The sequence below is a fragment of the Lagopus muta genome, chromosome 7 (genome assembly GCF_023343835.1).
Source record: "Lagopus muta isolate bLagMut1 chromosome 7, bLagMut1 primary, whole genome shotgun sequence".
NCBI lineage: Eukaryota > Metazoa > Chordata > Aves > Galliformes > Phasianidae > Lagopus > Lagopus muta.
In genome coordinates this window covers 35,321,618-35,343,838 of record NC_064439.1, presented here as the reverse complement: position 1 = coordinate 35,343,838, position 22,221 = coordinate 35,321,618, and the positions used below count along the sequence as shown (strand labels likewise).

The 22,221-nt window shown below is 36.4% G+C and overlaps 1 protein-coding gene across 1 annotated transcript in view; it reads right to left on the bottom strand.

The window, feature by feature from the left end:
• Positions 1-7: 7 nt before the first annotated feature.
• KAT2B (lysine acetyltransferase 2B) overlaps positions 8-22,221 on the bottom strand; it is a 39,886-nt gene continuing 17,672 nt past the window's right edge. Inside the window, exons 6-18 of the mRNA XM_048952190.1 lie at positions 21,955-22,146; positions 19,719-19,825; positions 18,262-18,387; positions 14,582-14,718; positions 13,016-13,224; positions 9,903-10,029; positions 6,296-6,406; positions 5,413-5,556; positions 3,632-3,746; positions 2,790-2,826; positions 2,477-2,540; positions 2,295-2,379; positions 8-799 (exon numbers count right to left, since the gene is read on the bottom strand). Coding sequence (XP_048808147.1) covers positions 606-799; positions 2,295-2,379; positions 2,477-2,540; positions 2,790-2,826; positions 3,632-3,746; positions 5,413-5,556; positions 6,296-6,406; positions 9,903-10,029; positions 13,016-13,224; positions 14,582-14,718; positions 18,262-18,387; positions 19,719-19,825; positions 21,955-22,146 — 1,648 coding nt within the window. The 3' untranslated portion in view covers positions 8-605. The remainder of the gene's footprint in view (positions 800-2,294; positions 2,380-2,476; positions 2,541-2,789; positions 2,827-3,631; positions 3,747-5,412; positions 5,557-6,295; positions 6,407-9,902; positions 10,030-13,015; positions 13,225-14,581; positions 14,719-18,261; positions 18,388-19,718; positions 19,826-21,954; positions 22,147-22,221) is intronic.

Sequence of the window (22,221 nt, the reverse complement as noted above, 5' to 3'; positions counted from 1 at the left end):
TAGTATCTATTAAAAAAAAAAAAAAGGAATAGAAAAACTTGCATCTATCAAATGTTGTAGGCAGTTCTTGTTTGGAACTGGCTGTTCTCTCACAGCTTCTCAACCAGCTGAGTGTTTCTTTTAAAAAATAATATATTATAAAAAGATCCTACAATGAAATAAGTGTCTCAGATATTCCCTCCCTCCCTTTGTTCTCCCTTACTGTGTTTTGTTTTTAATGGGGAAAAATCATAAAGTTTTCCAAGTAGTTACTGCATTAGGTAAGCTATAACATTAACTGTCTGGAAATTTTCTTCAGATTCCCAAACAAGTGCAACTTCCCATATTTTGTAGTTTTTCTGACACTGGGAAGGTTATGATGAACATACGGTAGTGGGAACACAAAAAGATCAATAATTAAATATATTATAAAGCATTTTAATAAAATAATTTTTGTAACTTTGTTATAATACATGTTTGCAAAACTGAAAGGGTTTTTAAAAGTGCTAATCATTAAACACAAGTTTTTCAAAACCTTATAGTCCCACAACTCAGATATAATGGCTTCCCCTGCCCATAACGTAGGCACACTGATTGGTTTGGTCGTTTAAAAAAAAAAAGAAGTGTCACTTATCAATCAATCCAGCTTCTTTAATTTTTGTATAGAAGAATTTCTCCAGTATATTGGCACATTTGTAGTATTCACTCTCGGGGGGGTTGTACTCTCTGCAATTTGTAAAGACTCGCTGCAAGTCTGCCATGAATAATTTCTTAGACACGTAGTACCTATTCTTGAGTCGCTCACTCATTGTTTTGAGATCTGTACAGGAAAAAAATAGATTAACAATGTTTGATTCAAACAGTATTTTATGCAATATCCCTTCATGTTGATGTGCCACTTGACATGAAATGGTGAAGCTGCAGTTCGCCTTATTTCTAACTGTGTAAGTTTAAGGCCTATTCCACTTTTCAGTTTCAACAAGACCAGGTGAGCCCGTGGCCTTAAGCAACATTTTACTGTAAGAACAATTTTGTGTAGAGTTTATTTTTAATTCTTCAAAACTCATTCTTGTGCGTTCTCATACTTGAGTTTCCTCTGGGTGTGAAGTGTCCCTAACTCTCCACTAAACGCTCTGTGAGGCAGAGCTGTTGTGAGCTCTGCTGGAGAAGACCTGAGGAGCATACAAGTAAAGAGTTACCATGATATCATGCAACGCATGTTAACTTAAAATCCTTATTTCTATATGAACACAGAAGAGAACAGGCATCAGAAAAGCAGAGAAAGAAAACTCTGCCAAGGGATGGTACACAGCGTTCTTTTTCTTTGTTGCTAGAAAATAAATTTGTGTCAGGGACTGAGGAAGCTGGCTGCTATTTTAATAAGTACACAAATTGGTACAAACAGGCCAGGAGTCTATACAAAGCAACATGAACACTGTTCCACTAAAAGGATTGATAGCAGCCTGCAATGAACTTGTATTTCATTCTCTAATAACATTAAAAGATACAGAAGTCAGAAAGATGGAGGTGAGCATTGCATAAACAATGAAGGAATACCAGGATTGACTTTTAAGTCTGCTGCAACAGCAATCAAAATAAGCATCTATTTAGAATAGCAGAGGTTACATGACAGCAGTCAAAAGCGAAGAAAAATGATCTCAGTTTTTGTGTACTTTCCTTTGCAAGTAATCCCACATAAACAATAGCTGCATGGGGGAAAAAAATATAGCTCTGGCATGTCTAAAACACAAAGATAAAAGTTACAAGAAATGATTCGTATTGCAGTTGAATAAAGAATTTTCCTAAATTTAAATTGAAGCAAGCAAGCCCTTTGTTAAGGGTTGAATTCAAAACTCTTGCACTTCTGATGAAGTCTTCTCTATGGGATTTAGAAAGCTTAAATCTGGTTTCCAAAGCAATTCGAACAGGCGTTATTGAAAGTTTGATATCAGACTTTTTAGCATAGCAGTAGAAACTGCAATGACCAGTTACCACGCAAGAACTGTTCATACAAGTCCCATAAACCAGCTAAATCCCAGAGGTTTTGAGATGTCTGCATCTTTTAAGAGCTTCACAGTGAGTCTCTAAGGGCATACTGAGATTTCACAGGAGTATTTCATAAATGCTTCAGAAAGATCACAGACTACTCAAATTTCAAATGACAGCTTCATACTCTTAGCACTTCAGAGCTGCAAGTTATCCAGCTGTAAATAATGTATCTTTTAACACAAAACAATCAGATTACAATTTGTCTGTTATGCCTCTAGCTATAAAGATTTTTAAACACTATACTTAAAAAATGTTAATGGCATTACCCATGGGAAACCTTATAACTTCATAATATCCAGGAGCTTCTGTTCTCTTCACAGGTTCCATGAAGGGCCAAGCGCTTTGATGGCTCTTTGGTAAAGAAAAAAGTAAGGTATCTAATATGGAAACTCTATATTAGAAATTATTTTAAAATCTTTATAGAAGGTAAGCTAGAACGAGCACTCACCTTCACCTGCTGCAGGATGGTTTTTAATGTGCTGTAAAGTTGATCTGGATCCTTGGGCTCTTTACTTGAAAGAAAATATTAATACAAAAGATTAGTTTGAATCCCAGATCTTCATCCCAGCAAAGTGCATCATACCTAAAAGCAATTCCAAAAATTCAAGCAAAATAAAAAGTAAAAGAAAAATCTTAAGAACACATCCCTGGCAGATTTTTATCTGTTTTCCAATGAAGGAAAGGAAATCTCAAATGACATTACTGAAAGACTTCTCAAAGGAATCTCAAATCCACTTCATTCTTCTCTGTGCAGCACTTACCCTCTTTCTTTTCCGCTTGGTTTCCAGCCAGTCTCTCCTGTACACCAACAGCATGAGAGATTACATGAGAACTACAGTAGGTCAAAACATTAACTGAGTTATGGCAACTCTAAAAATATAAGCAATTTCAGCACTGTCATAGCAAACTAGGTTAGTTTTCATAAAAGCTACTTCTAATAAGAAATGCAACAACCTAACTTAGAGCCCCATTCAATTTTCTGCATGACCCTTCTTCCAGACTGCTGAGAAGATTCTAAAAATATTATTTTGTGATATGTGATACACCCATTTGTAAAAGTAATTCAGTACATATTTTACCATAACCTCTGTAAAGAAAAAGATAGAAAGGTTGTTCAATTTGATTCCCTAAGAAAATAGAATAAACTGCAGAAAAACAGTGCTGAGCAAATAAAAAAGAAGAAAAAAAAGAAAGAAAAAAAAAAAGAAAAAAAGAAGATACTTCAATGTCCTGAATCTATTTTATCCTGTTCTAAGTCCATGTAAGTCCATGTTTAACACAGAATTCAGCCTTATTCAGGAGTGCAGTGCATCAGTGGTGACATCGAAATTGCTGACTATACTGTGATATAAATTAAAGATGGATCTGATGTAAATCAAATTAAACACGTACACAAAAGAGCATCAGCCTTGGATGCCTTGAGGAAGTACTGAAGACATCAGCTGTAATGGAAATGCAATAATCTTCATTGGAATCAAATTAACACGAAAAATCAATTGCATATTAGTAAAAAATAAATAAGTGACTGTATTAGTATTTATTATCTTGGATACTTCTTGGGTTGTTCTGCTTCTGTTCTACATTTAAAGAGGTTGATACATACTAATTCCAGGGATGCTTTCTATAGGAATCTGTCGTACTCCATCTTTGAAGCAAGAAAGGCCAGGATAAACTTTTCGAATCTGAGCTTGTTTCCTTTCTATGAGCTTTTTAATGATCTGTAATTAAGCAGCAGAGAAAACAAAAAGATTTGATGTGCTCCAAAGTAACAAAGAACTGTGATGACCAAAAAAACACTCATACCCTGATCTTATGGTCCTTACAAATACAAGTGGCTAACAGAGGCAAGATACCTGGCCAAGCACTAATTCTGTAGATGAGTCTATCAAGTCTCTCAGATGTCTGCTTAGGTACAGGTCTGGAGAAAAGGAGTCATAGCTCACTGATCACAGCCTGCAAAGTTCCTGGGCAGGTGGCAGATGTATGGAAGGAAACTTCCTGGAAGTTGTTGGGGAACTGCCCTTAACTCCAACATCTGGTGCTTGGGAACTATTTCCACACATCCTGGTCAGAAATTTCAAGACACATTTGTTCTCATATTGCAGTATTTTAGAAGTACCTGGAGATTTCAAAGCCTGCATGTAAATGCAGGTTTTGCTTAGATATTAGTCAGAGATGTTCTTACTGAAGACTACCTTTAGGAAGACAAAGTTGATTCTACTTTTCGGACCCTATATTCTATTTGTAAATGACAAAAAAGGCTTCCCTCAACCAGATGGTTTGAGCTTATAACTGTAATACTTCTATTAGGCATGTTTAAGAGAAACAACAGTAGCAAACTACAAGAGATAAGTGTTATGTGCCCACCCAACAACATCCCATCCATGAGAAAATGATGGGTCCAAAAGAACACTGGAATCTGAAGAGTAACCCAAACAAACAGATAGAAGAGGTAAAAATAACTATTTGTGCTATATGGACTTTAGTTATCAAAACCTTCCCAGTAAGTTAATTTTTTTTTTTTTTTTTTTTTTTTACAGGAATCATACAACAGCTGAGTTGAAAAGCACCTCTTCACAGCACTATCTAAAAATCAAACCCTATGTCTGAGAGCACTGCCCAAACACTTCTTGAACTATCTAGCAGCTTGGGGCTGGGACCACTGCCCTGGGGAGCCAGTTCCAGTGCCTGACCACCCTCTGGTAAGAAACCTTTTCCTGATATCCAGTGTAACTTTCCCCTGATGCAGCTTCATGCTATTCCCTTGGTCACCAGAGAGAAGAGATAAGCATACTAAATGCACAACCCTCAAATTCTTTCTTTCTTTTTGTCACCATAGGCCAAATAGTTCTACTGGAAGGAAAATGATTGTTTCACAAAGAAGTATTTTATCAAATGCTTTACAAGTGATCAGATTAGACTATCCTTGGAAGAATAAAGTTAGCCTTGTAATTTCTATTTCTTTAAATGTCTAGGAAGGTATTTAAACACAACTGGAAATGTCTTAACTATTTTGCTTATGAATTGTTATTATATTGAAAACTATGATTCACTAACATTAACTTCAAAAATGGACGACCTGGAATTTAAGAAAACCCAGTCTAGATTTGTCCATTAAAGCATTAAAATCGTAATATATCTTAATGAATCAATTTAGTTATTAAACACAGCTCAAAATATCAGTACTTTTTTAAGACTTAAATTGCAGAAGTATGGCGCTGAGGCTTGAAAAAAAAAATCCTTAAAGAAAAATGTACACTCTAAAGCATCAAAGAAAATGAGAGAAAACTTGATACTAAATGAACTGCTTCTAAACAGTGCTCCTATATGGCTTCTGACCATCTAAACAGATGACAATATTCAGTGTTTCATTTCAGCTTTTACCTCCTTTTGTTTTTTAATGATGACTGAAAATTCTGTGTAGGGAATCCTTGGATTTAATTCACATCCCATTAACGTGGCACCCTCATAATCCTTGATGTAGCCAACATATTTTGCTTTTGGTACTTTAATATCTTTGGAAAAACCCTGAAAAAGAAATAAATTGAACTTGTCATTACACAATTTTCTTTTTATGTATTTTTAAATGAAAGAGCTGTGATAATTTAGAATCAAATCATAATTTTACATATATGTGAAAATATATATTGATATGCTGCAGTGTTCATATAGTTAAAAAAAAAAAGTAAAGTGAAAAAGAAACACAATAGAATCAGTGTAAAACTCTCATATGGGCTCTATTTCGTTCTTACATTGCAGTGGTTTATATAAAACCTTGGTAAAAAACAGGAAGCCAACCAGGACTTCTGCCTCACCATTTACAGTCAAAGCGTTCAGTCTTACCTGGACACTGAGCAACTTCAAATTTGGGAAAAGATATTTCAGAGGCAAAAAGGAGTCTGTCTGCATAGGTCTTATAGTAGAATCACAAGCTTACAATTAATTCATTCTTGATGTGTAAAGAACAAATTCAGTGTTGTACGTTTAATCATAGAATAAGTGGGAGTGGAAGGGACTTGTGGAGGTCATCAGAACAGGTTCTTCAGTGCTCTGTCCAGTCTTGAAAACTGCCAAGGACAGAGAAGTTCTACATACCCTTTGGGGAACATTTTCCATTTCATCTCCCTTACAATATAAAAGGTAAAAATAAAACTCCTTATGTCTAGTTGCAGTTTCACACTATGCATATCTAACTACTCTGTTTATTCAGTTCGATCACTTCTAGAAGTAAACTTCTTGCATCAAGTAATTTCTTAGTGTGACTTACTTGTTTTTTGAAGTAGCCAATAGCATATTCATCTGCATATGTGAGAAAGTTGAGAATATTGTGTTTGATGTGGTACTCCTTCAAATGGTTCATTAGGTGAGTTCCATAACCCTGTGTGAAATGTGGGAGAACAAAGACAGTTTGAAGCCTTTGGGGACTGCAAATATTAGACACTGTGAACCAACAGTTATTATAAACTTGTTTACAAAATGCAGTGCTTCCTCTATATCCTGTTTTAAAAATTTTGTCATAAATGACTTAGTGAGGTGTACTCCAGACCTAATAGTTTTCAGCCTTGTAGGAATATCTTTGTGACCTAGCAAGAAACAAGGTATTGCAGCTTCTGATGCCTGATTTAATCTAGGAGAGCCTCAAACCTATTCTCTCTCTAGGGGTAGAAACGGAATTACAGAATCATAGAATGGCCTGGGTTGAAAAGGACCTTAAAGATCACCCAGTTTCAACCCCTCTGCTATATGCAGGGTCACCAACCACCAGACCAGGCTGCCCAGAGCCTCATCCAGCCCGGCCTTGAATGCCTCCAGGGATGGGGCATCCACAACCTCCTTGGGCAACCTGTTCCAGTGCATCACCAACCTCTGAGTGAAAAACTTCCTCCTAATATCTCACCTAAACCTCCCCTGTCTCAGTTTAAAACCATTCCCCGTTGTCCTATCACTATCCACCTTTGTAAACAGCCGTTCTTCCTCCTGTTTATGTGCTCCCTTCAAGTACAGAAAGGCCACAATGAAGTCTCCCCAGAGCCTTCTCTTCTCCAAGCTAAACAAGCTCAGTTCCCTCAATCTTTCTTCATAGTAAAGTGTGTCTCAAAAAGGTACATTGTCTTGAAAGGTGTAATTCAACATGCAAAAAAATTTTTTCTTTTAAGTTACCATCTACTAATAGAAGCAAAATTACGTATATTGTAATAATAAGGCATCCTGTCTTTGTCACATCACTTAAAATTTGCAAGACAAAGGGACTGCCTCACCAACTCCTAGAGAAAACCATTCTGGCCTCTCTTTTACTGAGTTCTGTATATCTACAGCAGAAACAGCCTCTTCCTTCATCTTTCATTCTTTCATGTTTGACCATGGAGCATAAAAGGGAATAGTGAAATAGCTATTACCACAATAAGTAGTATAAAAATAAATAGCTATGCCTTCTGACTGCACACAGAAATAATTTTCATTTTCATTCAACCCCAAAGTAAACAAAAGTTTCCATTTATTCACACTTTCAAGTGAGCTATAGTTTTCCCCTTCTGCTGTGAGAAAAAAAAAAAAATGCAAAAGACAGGAAATTCCATAATAATGTGTTGTTCCTCCATATGTTCAAATTATAATGTCTTAAAGAATAACTGGAAATTTTCACAAATGTACATAGAATGTTTTTGAATACTTTTCTTAAAAGCAGGGGAAAAAAATTATTTATGTAACTGGGACACTTATATTAGAAAATACGTACTTATGACTCAAAAATTTAATAGCCTTGAACATGAAAACAGCAGATAAAAGCAAGTTGGGTAACTGTTGAAATTCAAAACAAAACACAGCGATACACTAGTAGTGAAAAGGTAGTGACATACATTCTTGAAAAATGTACCACTCCAGGCACAAAATTAGTGCATTTATCTTTCCTTTCCTGATATTGTTCAGAGCATCTGTTATTCAGACCTCATATTCAAAATGAAGACACTGTGTATGAAAAAATAAATACTTCTGAATTTGAGGAAGCTCTTAGAGCAGAATAGTCATTTGTTAAAGCAGCAGATATTGTGCACAGCATTAATTACAAAGTAGTTTTACAACTGATGGCATGTTAAGTGGGATAGTATTTCTTAGAAGTGCTGAAAATAATGAAGAGACTTTTTAATTGCAAATTTCATAACTCTGCAGAGGACAGGAAGTCTCAAAAATTTTCAAGAAAAACGTTTTAATTAAGTGCATAAGCCACCCAAGCTTTTCACTTCCTTTCTCATCAACAGGGTGCAAGAAACTGGGTGTGAGACATTTTACTTACAACTCGAAACATTGCAATTCATTCCAATAATCCCAAAGCAGCAAATCTCTAACACAAATTGTCATCTTTTTGTCTCCAAGAAATTCCAGAAATTATGATGACAATTAGTTCAAATATTTTTAGTTGACTTATTATTTTTATAACCTTCCCAGCATTTATTTCTTCTCACAAATGCTTGCCAAAGTCCAACAATACTAAAGAGAAACAAAGTCACGCACAATTCAATTTAAAATAATTTCATAATACAGCATCAGTCTATCTCAAAACCAAATTAATTTTTAAAGATCACACACAAAACAGTATCCATATTTCTTACTCCAGCCTCAAACTGCACTAAAATGTGTTTATTTTTCCCAAGAGTTTGCAGTGATATCCCTGCGTGAACATTTGTTTTTTCTCACTTATCTGCTGCTAGGGGTAATCTTACTTACAAAGGAATGTGAGAGGGCCAAAATTAAGAAACAGTGAACTCAACTCCACAAACATTGAGGCACCCAAAGGGTAACAGAACAAATTGTGCTTCATGTGTGCATTTGCAACCTAGGTAGGCACTGTGAGGAATCAGATTTTTGCTCCATTATATTTGGAAAGGTTAACCCTTGAGAATCACAACAAATATTTGGCAGCTTAACTCCTGTAGCGCATTTGAATGCTTTTAATTAAAACACTTTTTATGAATTATTTAAGCACAGAATAAACATACCTACAGCATGCTCTGTTACTGTTCATATAAAACACTTAAGAGTACTTTTTTAATATACTACTGTGACCACAGAAATGTTAACCTTATAAATTCAAAGAGTATCATAAATTCAAATATAATTCAAGTACTAAAACTTGCCACAGGCTTTCACACAGTTTCTGCTTGTTCATCTGCTAGAAACTCTAAATCAATCCATATCTCAGCTTTAACAATTTCAACTGAAAAACATATAGCTACAGCACCATCTAAAGGCTGAATCCTGAACTAAATACTCTCAGTTAGATTTACCTGTAATCCTGGCGAAGGGGAGCAGAATCTCCTGTACATTTATAATGCTTTACATTCTCTCAACATTACAGCTCAACACTGAGAACATTTTGTAAACCGGACTCAAAAACAAGTATTCAAAGTAGTGTATGCTTATTTTGAGTTGTAAAACTATACCTAATTTATTCGATATACCTAATTTTCATTGATGATGTGTAACATCATAAAGTGATTGAACATAAATTACAAACACATGCAAGCCATGCTTATTTCAGCCAACTGTGAGGTGTTAAGCCACACTAAGAGGCAGTTGCCAAAGGGTGAATAATCCAAGAATGGAAGAAAAATTACCATTATTTTTGTGTTGAGGAAAGTGTGGGGGTTTTTTTTGTTTTTTTTTTTTTTTTTAGAAAATGGTCCTACTATTATTCTGATGATTTTAAATCTGCACAATTATTTAGGTTTTCTATAGTATATTCAGAATTACTGTATCTTTCAAATTCAATTTTTGTTTGGTAGCCCAATATATTGAATGTGACTACAAAATTAGGAGTATATGTGTGGTAAACTGAACTCATATGCATTTAATAAACTCTAGTGGAGAGTTAATTTTACCTTGACTTGCTCATTGGAAGTCACAGCACAGAAAACGATCTCTGTAAATCCTTGGGAAGGGAACATTCGGAAGCAGATACCGCCAATAACGCGACCATCTTTTATTAATGCAAGAGTCTTGTGTTTCCTGAGTAGACAAAAATAACATTCATTTTAATTCACATACATAGTACATAATGTGCCATTACTTTCCTTTTTTTAGAAACTTGATTCACTTCTTTCCATGGTTCCACTGCAATTCTATATGCTTCTGTTAAGATATCTGTTTGTATAACTGAAGAGTTTCTGTCTTAACATCATGCTTTGAATTTACCATAAAATTCATCATTATGCAGCATGTCCTAGCCTTGCCAAGTACTCCTACATACTAGAGTACTCCTATTAATAAGAGTTATATTGCTTTTGTTGACTACATTACTGACAGTTGTGCCATTGCATAGTTCTCAGTATGGTCTTAGCCTGCCTAAATTAGAAATTAATGGAGTTACAGGACAGCAATCCTAACAATCCTAAGGGATTCCTGTTTTTTTGCATGTACTCTGAATAGCTATGCCATCAGTTTCCAACACAGTTGATCAAGCAATAAATGACACTTCATATTTCTAATGCAATTCCTAGTGGAATGGAGACCAGAATAAATATCCATTTCAGTTGCACTTACACTGAATGCCAGGAAAGATAAAGCAAGGCACAATCTGAACTCTCACATCAAGGACCAAGAATTTTAGCACCATCCTCAAGGTCTGGAAAGATTTGCACTGTGTTCTCTAGCTTATTCAGTACATAATATAATATAAATTGTATAAACAATACTGTAAATTCAGAGAAGATATCTCTGGTGTGAAGGAAAGATGCTGCCAAAAATGAGCCACTTCCAAAAAAGGTCAGTCTGAAATGTACTTGCATTATAAATGTCACTGTCGAAGTAGAATTTATATATATATATATTGTATATATATATAAATATATATAATATATATATATATGTATATATATATATATTGTACATATTCTTCTTTTTTGTCTTTATTTTGGTATTTTTTATTTGTAGAATGACAGCAGTGTGTAGTAGCTTGTCTTTTTAATTTTGTTTCTTCGTGTTTGAGTTGTTAAAAAAAGATTTACTAAGGATGACCACTGTGGAAATAAGAACAAAATAGATCACGATTACATTAACAGCTGAAAAGACTTGGGAAGAGAACAGTTAGACTTCACTGTCTCCTATCGGATGAGGTTTGTGTCTACCCACTACTCAGTGTAGGTCTCCAACTAGTGTCTCTGGACATCATGGCAGATATTGGGTCAGCTGTCCAAGCTACTCATTTTCCTTCCATTGGGTCAACTGTTCAAAAAAGGCACCAGGGGGAGCAATATTCTTGCCGTAGCAATATCTATATCTCTTTCTCAAGCACGTCTGCTCTCCAGCTATATCCATACTGAAGAGCACTTTAACAACCAGCAATTCTTATCAACCTACTAGAAGAGTCTTTCCCAATAAAGAAGGGCCTAGAGAAATGCGGGAGGAGGCCATGGCCCAAGACCACTGCTTCAAGATTTACTTATATGTTTGATTATTGTGGAACCTAAACTTCTTCAACCAGTAGCCTATGCTTGAGATCACAGTGCTGCTAAGACTCTTGAATTCAGAAAAGTTCTCAGTGCTACCTCCTAATCAAGCAGCATTTATCCTCACGGAGGAGAAGCAAAAGATTCCAGACTGGTGATGGTCCTCATAAGAACCTTGTTGATCTCTTCTGAAGAGAGCAGGATAAAGTCCCAGGGCTGGTCTCCTATGCTGGGAGACTGAAGTTCTTCCCACCTTTCCCAGCACTGGGCTGCCAGAGCTTCAGAGACTGCACAGAGCATGCAGCAGCAGAGCTGGTTGGCACTGAGAGTAGTGCAGAGGGAAGTGCTAGCAAGGCTAACAGCAGAGGAAATCATTCCAGAAATGTTTTCGTAACTGCTGAAGCAATAATATCAGACACAAAGACAGTGGCTGATATCACTGGTGTTGGAGGTAGGCTCTACCACTAACCATGCTGGGCAGCTGTCTAGATCAGCTCAAGCAGAGCTCCTTTTGTGGTCTCTGCTGACATGTAGCAAAGAGCCTACAAGCACGTTACACTGTGAAGAGCTGCAGTCAGCATAGTAGACTCCTAGATCCTCACTGGACTGTGAACTGGATTGTTCACAGAAATTTGGGGAAAACACATTGGTTAGAAGTAGACTCTGTAACAAGTGCAACAGTGAAAAAATAGACACTTGTGAGGAAAAGGTAAAGAAACTGTCAGGGCTACAGATAGCCTTAATTTATTGATCAAAAAGAAGATTGATACCTGACATCCTTGAAACTGAAAAGGGTTGAAATCAACAGCAAGAGAGTGTTGTAAACAGAAGAAAAATGTCCATGTAGTACAACAGCTAAGCAGAAGATAAAAATCAGAATGGAGAGAGCTTAAATATCCATGAACCCAAGAAAAACCCTTTTTTCCTGCTTAAACACAATTCATCAGTTCACTAGGGTGGATGCAGGACAACATGCAACCTACGGATGCTGCTACAGCCAGTATATCTCTCTACAAGTGCCTGTGGTGTAGATTTGTACCTAAAGCAAGGCAGGAAATGTGCACGGATAAAGAGAAAAGCTATGTACTTGTGTGAGGAGTGATTCTAAGCATTCTCCCCGTGTTGACTTAAATGCTGTTCTTCATCAATTCCACAAGTTCTTCTCACTGAAAAGCCTTCAATCTCTGCTGCCATTTGGTTTACAAACTCCAAAAACACAGGATGGAGCAGTCTGCAAGTCAGTATGGGCCCAGAGACCACTAACAAACACCATAATTATTTTCTGATTTTTGGTTCTAACATTCATAAGAATAACATATGTAGGAGCTTCATTAATTCAGCATTCATTTATTCAGCCACAAAAAAAGTATTTAGTTGCCAGTAGGACTGGCCAAGATTCACAGTGCCTGGAAGAGGTGGTAAAAAGGGTAGCAGGGGCAGAGTTCCCCTCTACAGTATTTGGGCTGGTCCATTCTAAAATCACTGCCTACAACAAGCATCACGTTCTCTTCATTTCACTCATGAAACTCCTCTGCAGCTGTACTCACGGATCAAAAACCAAACGTGTGATGTACTCCTTTGGCATTCGAGGGAGCTGATGGGAGAACACGTTCTGCAAACCAACCAGCCACATCATGATCTTCTTGTTTGGCTTCTGGTTCAGGGAGTTCCCAACCACGTGGAATTCAATCACCCCCCTGCGCTCCTCCAGTCTTGCTGCCTCATCCCGAGCTGAATGTGCCGAGAGGAAGTTGGTCTGTATGAAAGAGGAACACAATCACACTGTATGTATTTCACATCCTCTGATGCAACAACCTTAAGAAACAAACAAACCCTGTTCTTTTCCTAGGCCATCTGTTATACAAAAATTGAGCTGTCGATGATTACTTTTTATTTTGTTTTAAGCAGAAATGACAACATCAAATAAGCAGATACAAAATCTGTGCTACAATACACAAAGGCATATTCAAGCTTCTTCTCAAGATTATGTATCAACAGTGATTTCTATATCTCAGCAAGTTCCAAAACATGACAGGGGACAGCATTCATCCTGTTGAAGTCCACGTCACCACGTCTTCACATTTTCTTTAGCTTGGGCAGAAATAGTAATGAATTTGCCTACACATATTGCAAACCAGAGACTTTAACGGCTTTGGAGGCACAGCTTTATCTTTTCATTTTAGTAGTGCTTTCCACTACCTACATCACTATCATAAAAGAAAAAAGAAAAAAAAGAGAATTTCTTAATTCCTACTGTTTTTGTCGTTATATATCTAGCAACTGCATATGCATATTTGCACAGAGATGAAATTCATACAGTCAATTCAACTTTTTCCAAGATCCTTTTACAATGCCAAAAGATTCCTGCATGTACATACTGTTTACTTTCTTAAAAGAAATTTGGCTGCTGAGTTTCTAGTCACTGCCAGGCCCAACATCCAGACTGTAAATACGCAAAGCCATCAGTCACAGTGTATATCTTGAGCAAGAAATGTAGGTGGTTCCAAACCTTCAGCACTCTCTAGCTAAATCTTGGCAAACAAGAGCTGCTTGCAAAACATAGCCTGGCAAAGAGAACAGAAGGAGGAAAAGCCAGCCAAAAAAAAAAGTGTGCAATTCTGCAATTCTGTTTGTTTTTCTCTTCCAGGAGAAAAAAAGAGCAACTGTGGAAGAAGGAGCAACTAAGTGTTTAGATCAGCTCTTCTGCACTAGACAGAAGATTTAAATTTGGGTCTTTCATCCTTGTGCAGGACTTGAACATATTTTGCCTTGTCTGACATGCTGTATATATGATTAACAACAGAAAGTGTACTCTGGAATTATCCTGCTAAAAAAAGTATATTACAAAATAACCTCAAAACAACTTCTTCACTATTATAGTTTCAAATCTCTTTGCAAACAGCACACAAAGCCTTAAGAAAATTTAGATTATTCTTCATTTTAATAATGCATTTCACCAATAGTGTTTGCTTACCTAAAATACCCTTTTAAAGACTGTATGTTTCATACTGATAGTATAGCAAGTTTTGTGGACTCTTGTCTTACTCAGTTCATACGGAACATTTATTAAAAATGGGCCATTTACAGACAGATCAGGTCTATACGTTCCTCACCTCTGGCCCAAGCATTGCCGCAGGATCTGTAATTGTTGACATCACTTCATTGATCAACTCAATAGGAATATCTCCTATAACCCTTGGTCTTTTCGAGTCCTCCAGAGAATACGGTTCGTTATTTTTTCTCTTTTCCCCTACAAAACAAAACCAGGACAAATTAAAAAAGACCAAACTTTCACAAACAGTTTAATTGCTATACTCATGAAACCAGCTAAGAGGAAGCAGAGTGTGATTGTGAATCAGTTTAAATATTCTCACACATAATCAGAAGGTTAATCACTTTTGTAATTAATCACTTTCTAATAAGAAGCTAGGATTTGAAGGTTTTTTTTATAGATAGAAAAGAAATTTGAATCTTAAATACTAATATACCAAGTATGAACCTACAAAAAGCCTGAACAGCATCAGCTGTTCAAAAATTGTAAGTGAGGTAAACATAGTGGATGAAGAAGTACTGCAATAAGGAATATATTATCAAGGTAAAGACCTCAAGTTATTTCAGACTCTGTTTCTTTAATCATGAATGCTGGGTGTAAGACACTGCCTCAGGGACCTAGAACAGAAGTTAACCTCTGAAAAAAAAAAAACACTAAGTAATCTGGAGCAGTGCTAACAAAGCTCAGCCTTACAGCACAGGATACTATCCATCCCCAGTCAACACGGAACATGAGGTTAGGTAACATCTACAAGTCTGCATTTCAGCTCTTTGACCTTCACTTCTTTTTTCCCCAAGATAACAAAGGCACTTAGACTTGGGACATGCTGTCCCTCCAAAAGTAATACGACAACAATGTCTGACATCAGCTGTTCACAAACACTGCAAAATTAAAAGTAGAAGAAATTGGAACAAAATAGCAAGATTAGGTGGCAGTGTATCAGAGAAGTACAGTACTTTCCAACAAATACACATGCCAGTATGATAAATAAAGTAACTATGATTTACCCAATCCATTTAAATTGAATGATTAAAAAAAAATTACATTAAGAATCCCTTTCTCAAAGTTCTTAAACTGAGGCCAAATTGTCAGTGAAGTTATGTTGGTACAAAGTACACAGTATGAAATATTCCTTAGTTGATGTAATTATATCACAAATTTATCTTGCACTGTCACAAAAATGCTATCAAAACTGACTTCTTGCTCACTAATATGCACTGCTGCACACACAATATTAAAAATTTTTGCCCTTTCGTAAGACTGCTGTATTTTAATAAAGTATTATTCTTCCACTGCCACCTCAAGAGTAAATACAATATACAACAAGATATTGATAATACTTTGAACCTAACACATGTGTAACATGCACAGTCTAAGAGGAAAAAAAAGAGCATTATTTTAACATTGGTCAGATGTAAAGAGTTAATGTAAAAAGTAAGTGGTGGATCCTGAGAAAGTTCCCTCCCTTCTGTCTTGGAAAGCCACAGTAATGATTATTATTCCCAAGAATCTTTGTCCCTTTGACTATCACCTGGTCTTTCTCTTCTTACAACTCAGGCCTTAGATCATACTGACGCACATTAGAAAGACCAGTTAACACTTCTCTGCTTCCCTTCCTTTCTCTATCAACATTTCTTTTTGCTTTTACTATTTGTACTCCTGTATTCTATCCCACCTCATTTTTCAGCTATGTTTTTGTTAAGTAGTCCTGTACTCTAGCACTTCTGCTATATTCTTCAGCTTGTATGTGAAGTATGGGGAATTACACGTATTTTTTATTCCTATAGTGTCAGGGTGAATATACCTGTCCTTGCTCTGTTCCTCTACAAAATCGTAATGAAATTACTCACTTCTCTGTTTACCTCAACACAATCTGTGGTGAAATTCTGTGCTGCTGACCCGGAGGGTAAGTGTTCAATACATATTTTTGGATAACATACTATTTCATTTTGTGATTCATTGGAATTAAGTATCCATTATAGATTTTTTTCACTCTTATTGTATACCAAACAAGTGCAGTCTGACATGTCATACATATTTGACTTAGAAAATCAATATGAAGTTTCCAAATCAAAACGCACTGCGTTAATTATTAACCATACTACTAACTGTAGACCAACACGTGATATAGCAACAGCAACTAATTAAACAAATTCATGAAGGAAGCTTTTACCAAAGACAGGAATTTCATTCCATAATTACCTTTTTCTTATAGTTTTCTTTTTCTTTTTTTTTTTTTCCTAAAGATCTGAGACTGCTTCTTGTCAGAGCCAGGATAGAGAATTTTGACTGTGAATAGCACTTGTCAGTGAGCTACATTTTTGCTTGTTTGTTTGTTTTCACTTTGTTTTGTGAAACAGGAAAATCCACAATAATGCTGAGACCACCAGATAGTTCAGGGCCCAATATTTTACGTATATTGTACAGACTGTCTTGCCACAAATACAGTACTCTGAGTACATGAATATTAAGTTGTTCACTCCCCTTTTCAGACTTTCAAGCAGCATAATTGTTTGATTAGCAATAGAATTTTATTGTTAACCTTAATTCATTGTGGAAATTGTTTATTCGTATTATTTATTTCCTAGTTTTTAAAGTCATTCATATGTGAATTAACTTTCCTCCTTATTTCTTATTGTAATTTGTTACAAGCTTTCTGGAAATCTGGGTACATTAGATCATTCAAAATTCTTTTCAAATGTTCACCATTGTCCTCCAATGGACATTCATGTGTTTTGCAAAATAAATGCCAAATTTCCACATATCATGTTACACATATATTAATTCATTCAATTTTTAATCAGTTTACTATTTTCTCTTCTAACCATCTGAAATGGGAATCACAGTTTAAAAGTTTTCTGAATTTTCTCAGAATCCCTTTAAAAGCCAGTTTTGTATCCATATGTTTCAATTCTATAGTGCTGAAGGCAAATTGAATGATAGCCCAGCTGCACAGCTTCATTAGCTTGTCAATTCCATATTTCTTTTCACACACTGAGAAAATATCATTTTTTCTTGTGATTATTTACTACACATTTTACCACTTTTAAGGTCATCTCTCAACTTGTTTTTCAAAAAGAAGGCTGCAGTTCAGGAGATTCCCTAAGTTCCTCTGCGGAGAACATTAACAATTCACTTCTTCAGCTTCCTTGAGGACTTATTTCATATAAGCTTGTGACCACTTCTTTGACTTACAAACTCTTTTGATAGACTCATGATTGAGGTATTTGAAAAATGTTTATGAGGAGAACTTACTCATTCAACATCTTTTTATTTTTCCCAAAATACCTTATTATAATCTGACCTCATTCCGGTATTATGTTTAACCTCGTGTGCGTTTGTTCTTTACTTTATTGCTCATAAGTATGCAATTTCAATACCTCAAAAGTTTGAAAAAAATAAAAAATAAAAAGCAATGGCCCCTTCTACTCTGCCTTTTCTATTTAAACAAAACCTTTTTTTCATCAGTTATGGTACTTCACTACAAGTGAAGTGTTTTTCAATGTCTGTCACATACAGAACTTTTACCATATAAATAGAATTTAAACAAACTGATGGATTCTTTTTTCAAAGATAGTTACCATATCTTCCAGTTAAATATTACCATAGAGGAGAAAAGCTATGCATGTCTGTGTCTTTTAGTAAAACCACCTCACTGCAACGTGAAAGCCATGGTCATCATATACTATAACTACTGTTAACATTAACAGAAGCAAGAAGGTGAGTCTCCATCTTTGTTACCTAAGTTTGGGTCAAGGACTGAGGAAACTTTGCAAGCAGGACTCATATTTCCACTGTTGGGTTGCTCCAGAGATGATGGGCTTGCACAATATGAAACAGATCTTGCAACAGGAGGAGGATTGATAACTGCAATGGTATGAAAAGCACACAAATAAAAATCAGGATACAAAATCCATTACAGTGCTGATCAAACAACTGTCATGACCATGGATTCAGCTTCACTACAACTCACCTAGAAAGTAACATTATCAATATCAAACAGAGCAATTGGTGGGCAAGCAGAGATATTAGAGCTTTACCTCAACATATTTTTCCTAAACTTAGTGAGGAACTGTACTACTTCTGGATGACAGCATTAGTTACACCTCACTGCAAAAATCTGGCCTTATTATTCTGCAGTGCTGAGCACATATTAAGAAAATTAGCTTTCTTCACATGTCTGCCAAGGTTACTAGCATTCAGCCTCATGAAAAGACTTTTTGCAGGGGCTCATTGAAAAGTACAAATTCATCATTCAACTTCATCTGTCCACTTTAACAGCATTTAAAGGCTGGTTGGACAAATCAAACTCAAGGAAGGGAGAACTTTTACACCAGTTAAGAGGTTGAAAGTACTCTTTCAGAAAGTCACAGTCAAACCTCTCTCTAAATTTAAAAACAAACAAAAACAAACAAGGAAGAAAAAAAAAAAAAAAGCACTGCATGTAAAATCATCCAGCTTTCGTTTCAGGATTTTTGGCATGAAGGCCAAAATGGGAGGGAGGAGGGGAAATGAGGTGCCAGCTCTCAATCTGGACACCTGCAGTCTTTCTCTTTGCATTCCTTTACCCTGGTGTCATCACCAGCAACAGCTCTTTGGTGCCATTTCCATGCCAAGAATCCAGTGCTTAAGAGCTGCAAATAAAAATGAAGCACTTCAGAAATGTACATGAAAGAATAAATTCTGAGAGCAAGATGATTTTAGAGTTGTAATAAATTTGTGCCTAAAGCATAATTTACCAGTTTGTGAACTCAGAAATTAGGAATTTCTAAGAAAAAAAATATTTTCTCTACTGATCTCAGAAACTAATTATCAGATGAAGTCCTGACATAACAGTTCAATCAACTGATTATCAGCAATTGTTGCAAAATACTGAATTAAATGACTCTAGTCTTCACTTCCTAAAATAATCAAGTGAACATATAAACTGCAAAAGCAGATTTTAAATGCTCTTGAGCAGAATAGAGAGGTAGAGCAAAAGAAAACTATCATCATTGTATTCCTGCAATTTCAAGGGTGACTTACAGACCTCTGAGTTACCTAGGAGAGAAGTGAATAAATCTGGAGAAAGAAAGGAAACAAAGTAAGGAAAAGCTATACAAATGCCAAAAAATCACGTGCATGTTTGCATCCAAAGCAGATGGTAAAATGCTGCCAGGTAGCCAGTGAACTGGCATGGGTCACTAAACCCTGCTTACCTGTCTGGATTCCCAGCTGGCCAGTTCGAGAAGTAGACACCATGAAATCCTGATCCCAAATAGGAGAATTTGGGCTGTACACTTCTTCTTCCAGCATTGACAGAAACCTAGGCACAAAAACAGATGAAATATTAACTTAAAAGAAGAATTCAATACAGGATTTTTTTTAGAATAAAGATTTTCTAAGTAAAAAAATAATAACTCTGTAAAAAAACACTGTTGGTCAGTCTTCTTCAAATAAATTAATGTGCACACTATCACAAAATGAAGTAGACAATAAGTATCTTAATTTAGTAGAGAGATGATGCCTACAACAATTTGTCTGATTATAAGCAATATGTGCCTAACTTGATGGAAGAAAAAAAAAACAAAAACAAAAACAACAACAAACCAATGGGTAGAATCTAGACCAAAACTAAGCACTAATAAGAAAGCTGAATGTAGGCAGATTATAGGTAGTGATGTTATATAATGATGACAAAATATGTCTACCTACATAAGCCAGTGTTTTGTAGATATATTTGCCTCATGCATCTCACAGATTCACAAAATCACAGTTTTAGTTATTAACAATAGGAAGACATTTTCATTCCTTTAAGTGTGTTACTGCAACATTTAATTGCATGTTTATGCTTTTATAGTAGTACTTTTTATCTCATTTTGGTACACTTACAGAAACTTTCAACCTTTCTCAATATTACTGCAAATGAAAGGAACTCCAGAGTGGACTGCCCAGCACTCTTGGTTTCATGTGGCTAATACATCCATTCCCTTTCTGAAGCAAGATAGCTGCTTATCCTATTTTGCACAGCAGGAGTTTTCAGACCAGAAGATATCTGACATTTATTTATTCTCTAGAGTCATCTGTATATACAGAAAATGCCCAGCTGAAAGCAACCAGACTGCTGAGTAAGACTTTCATGAACAGGGGAAGGATGTTCAAGATCAAGTCCTGCTGATGTATTTTATACACAGCATGTTTATACCTAAGCACAGCAACATGTGGTGCTGGCTGCTATTCCTACTGCTAATAATGGCTAGAAAGCAACTTCACCACTTGTGACTTCTTACAAGTACAAATGAATATTCAGCAAAGGCTGCATTTCAGGTAGCGCGATTTGCACTCAGCTCCAAGGTGGCTGCTTCCTAGGCTCAGACAGACACGTCACTGTGCCAAAGGAACTCAGAAATCTGCAGTCCTGGAAACCTTCCTCAGATATCATTTCTCATTCTTAACTGGGGGCTACTGATCACCCACACTGCCGGCAGCACACTCACAGCTGTGCTGCATGACAAGTCTCTAACAATATTTCTTTTGAACCACATCCACCTAGTTCTCCTGAGAGCAGTAACACCCTTTGGAAGAGCAGGAGGGAGCCCAGCCCCAGTACAGGACTCCCGCTCCATGCTCTGAGCTGTAGCACTCTGGCATATCTCACTGCATAACATCAGCAGTCAGAGACAAGCACTTCAGACAAGGCAGCCTGTAGAAAATTTTAAACACTCAGTAAACAGTGATTTTCTTATTTCCCCAAATGCAGTGAACATTTAATGTTGTCCAAATAACTTTTCCAGGCTTTGGAAATGTAGGGACAGCTTTCCCCTGTGCAAGTCTGCTCCTTGTACCAATGTGGTGTTGAATCTTCCTTACACCTACCTCAAGGCCAGATCACAATCCTGTTCTCAGATACACCAAGCACTCCTGTAAAAGTCTGCCCCAGAGACAGTTAACACTCTTCAAAGTATTAAAAGGCACTGTTAATAATACTAGGGGCAACAAAACCTATCTCTACCCAGCCTTGGAAAGTTCACGTGGTTTTTCATTCTCCTGAGGACTAACCATCTCTAGCCCCAGACAATAATCTGCAAATCCAACTCTTCTTCTAAAGTGTGCTCCTTACAATAGGTCACAAAGATAGGCATCCAAACAGGTCTTGAGTATCACCAGAGTAGGAGATACCACAACCTCTCTAGTGCTTCATCATTCTTACCATAAAGAAGTTCTTCCAAATGTTTGTATGGGACTTCCTATGCTTACTTTAGGCCATTGCTCTTTGTCCTATCACACATCACTGAGAAGAGCCTGACCTTATCCATTTGCCTCTCACTTTCCTTTATGTATTCATAAACATTAATCAGATCCCCTCCCAGTTCTCTTTTCCCCAGGTTTAGACATTTCCATGTCAAAGTCACATACAAGTGGTTACCCTCGAAAAATCGCTTTGTGACACCTTACTTAGGGAAATGGGTGAGGATTAGTGTCCGTTTCTCTTGAGGAAGCTTGTCTTTCTCTTGCCTGGCCTGCTCCAGCAGTTGCCGTCTCATTACAGTAAAAACGGAGCGAAGCAAAGTCCTGCCGAAAACCTGCGTGGTTTCATATCGAGGTAGACTGTCACAGAACTGAGGGACATTGCAGTAACAAAGCCACCTGTAAGGATGAAAAAAGTCAGATAGCTATCACCATCTAACATATAAATTAATAACTGAAAGCATTAAAAGCACT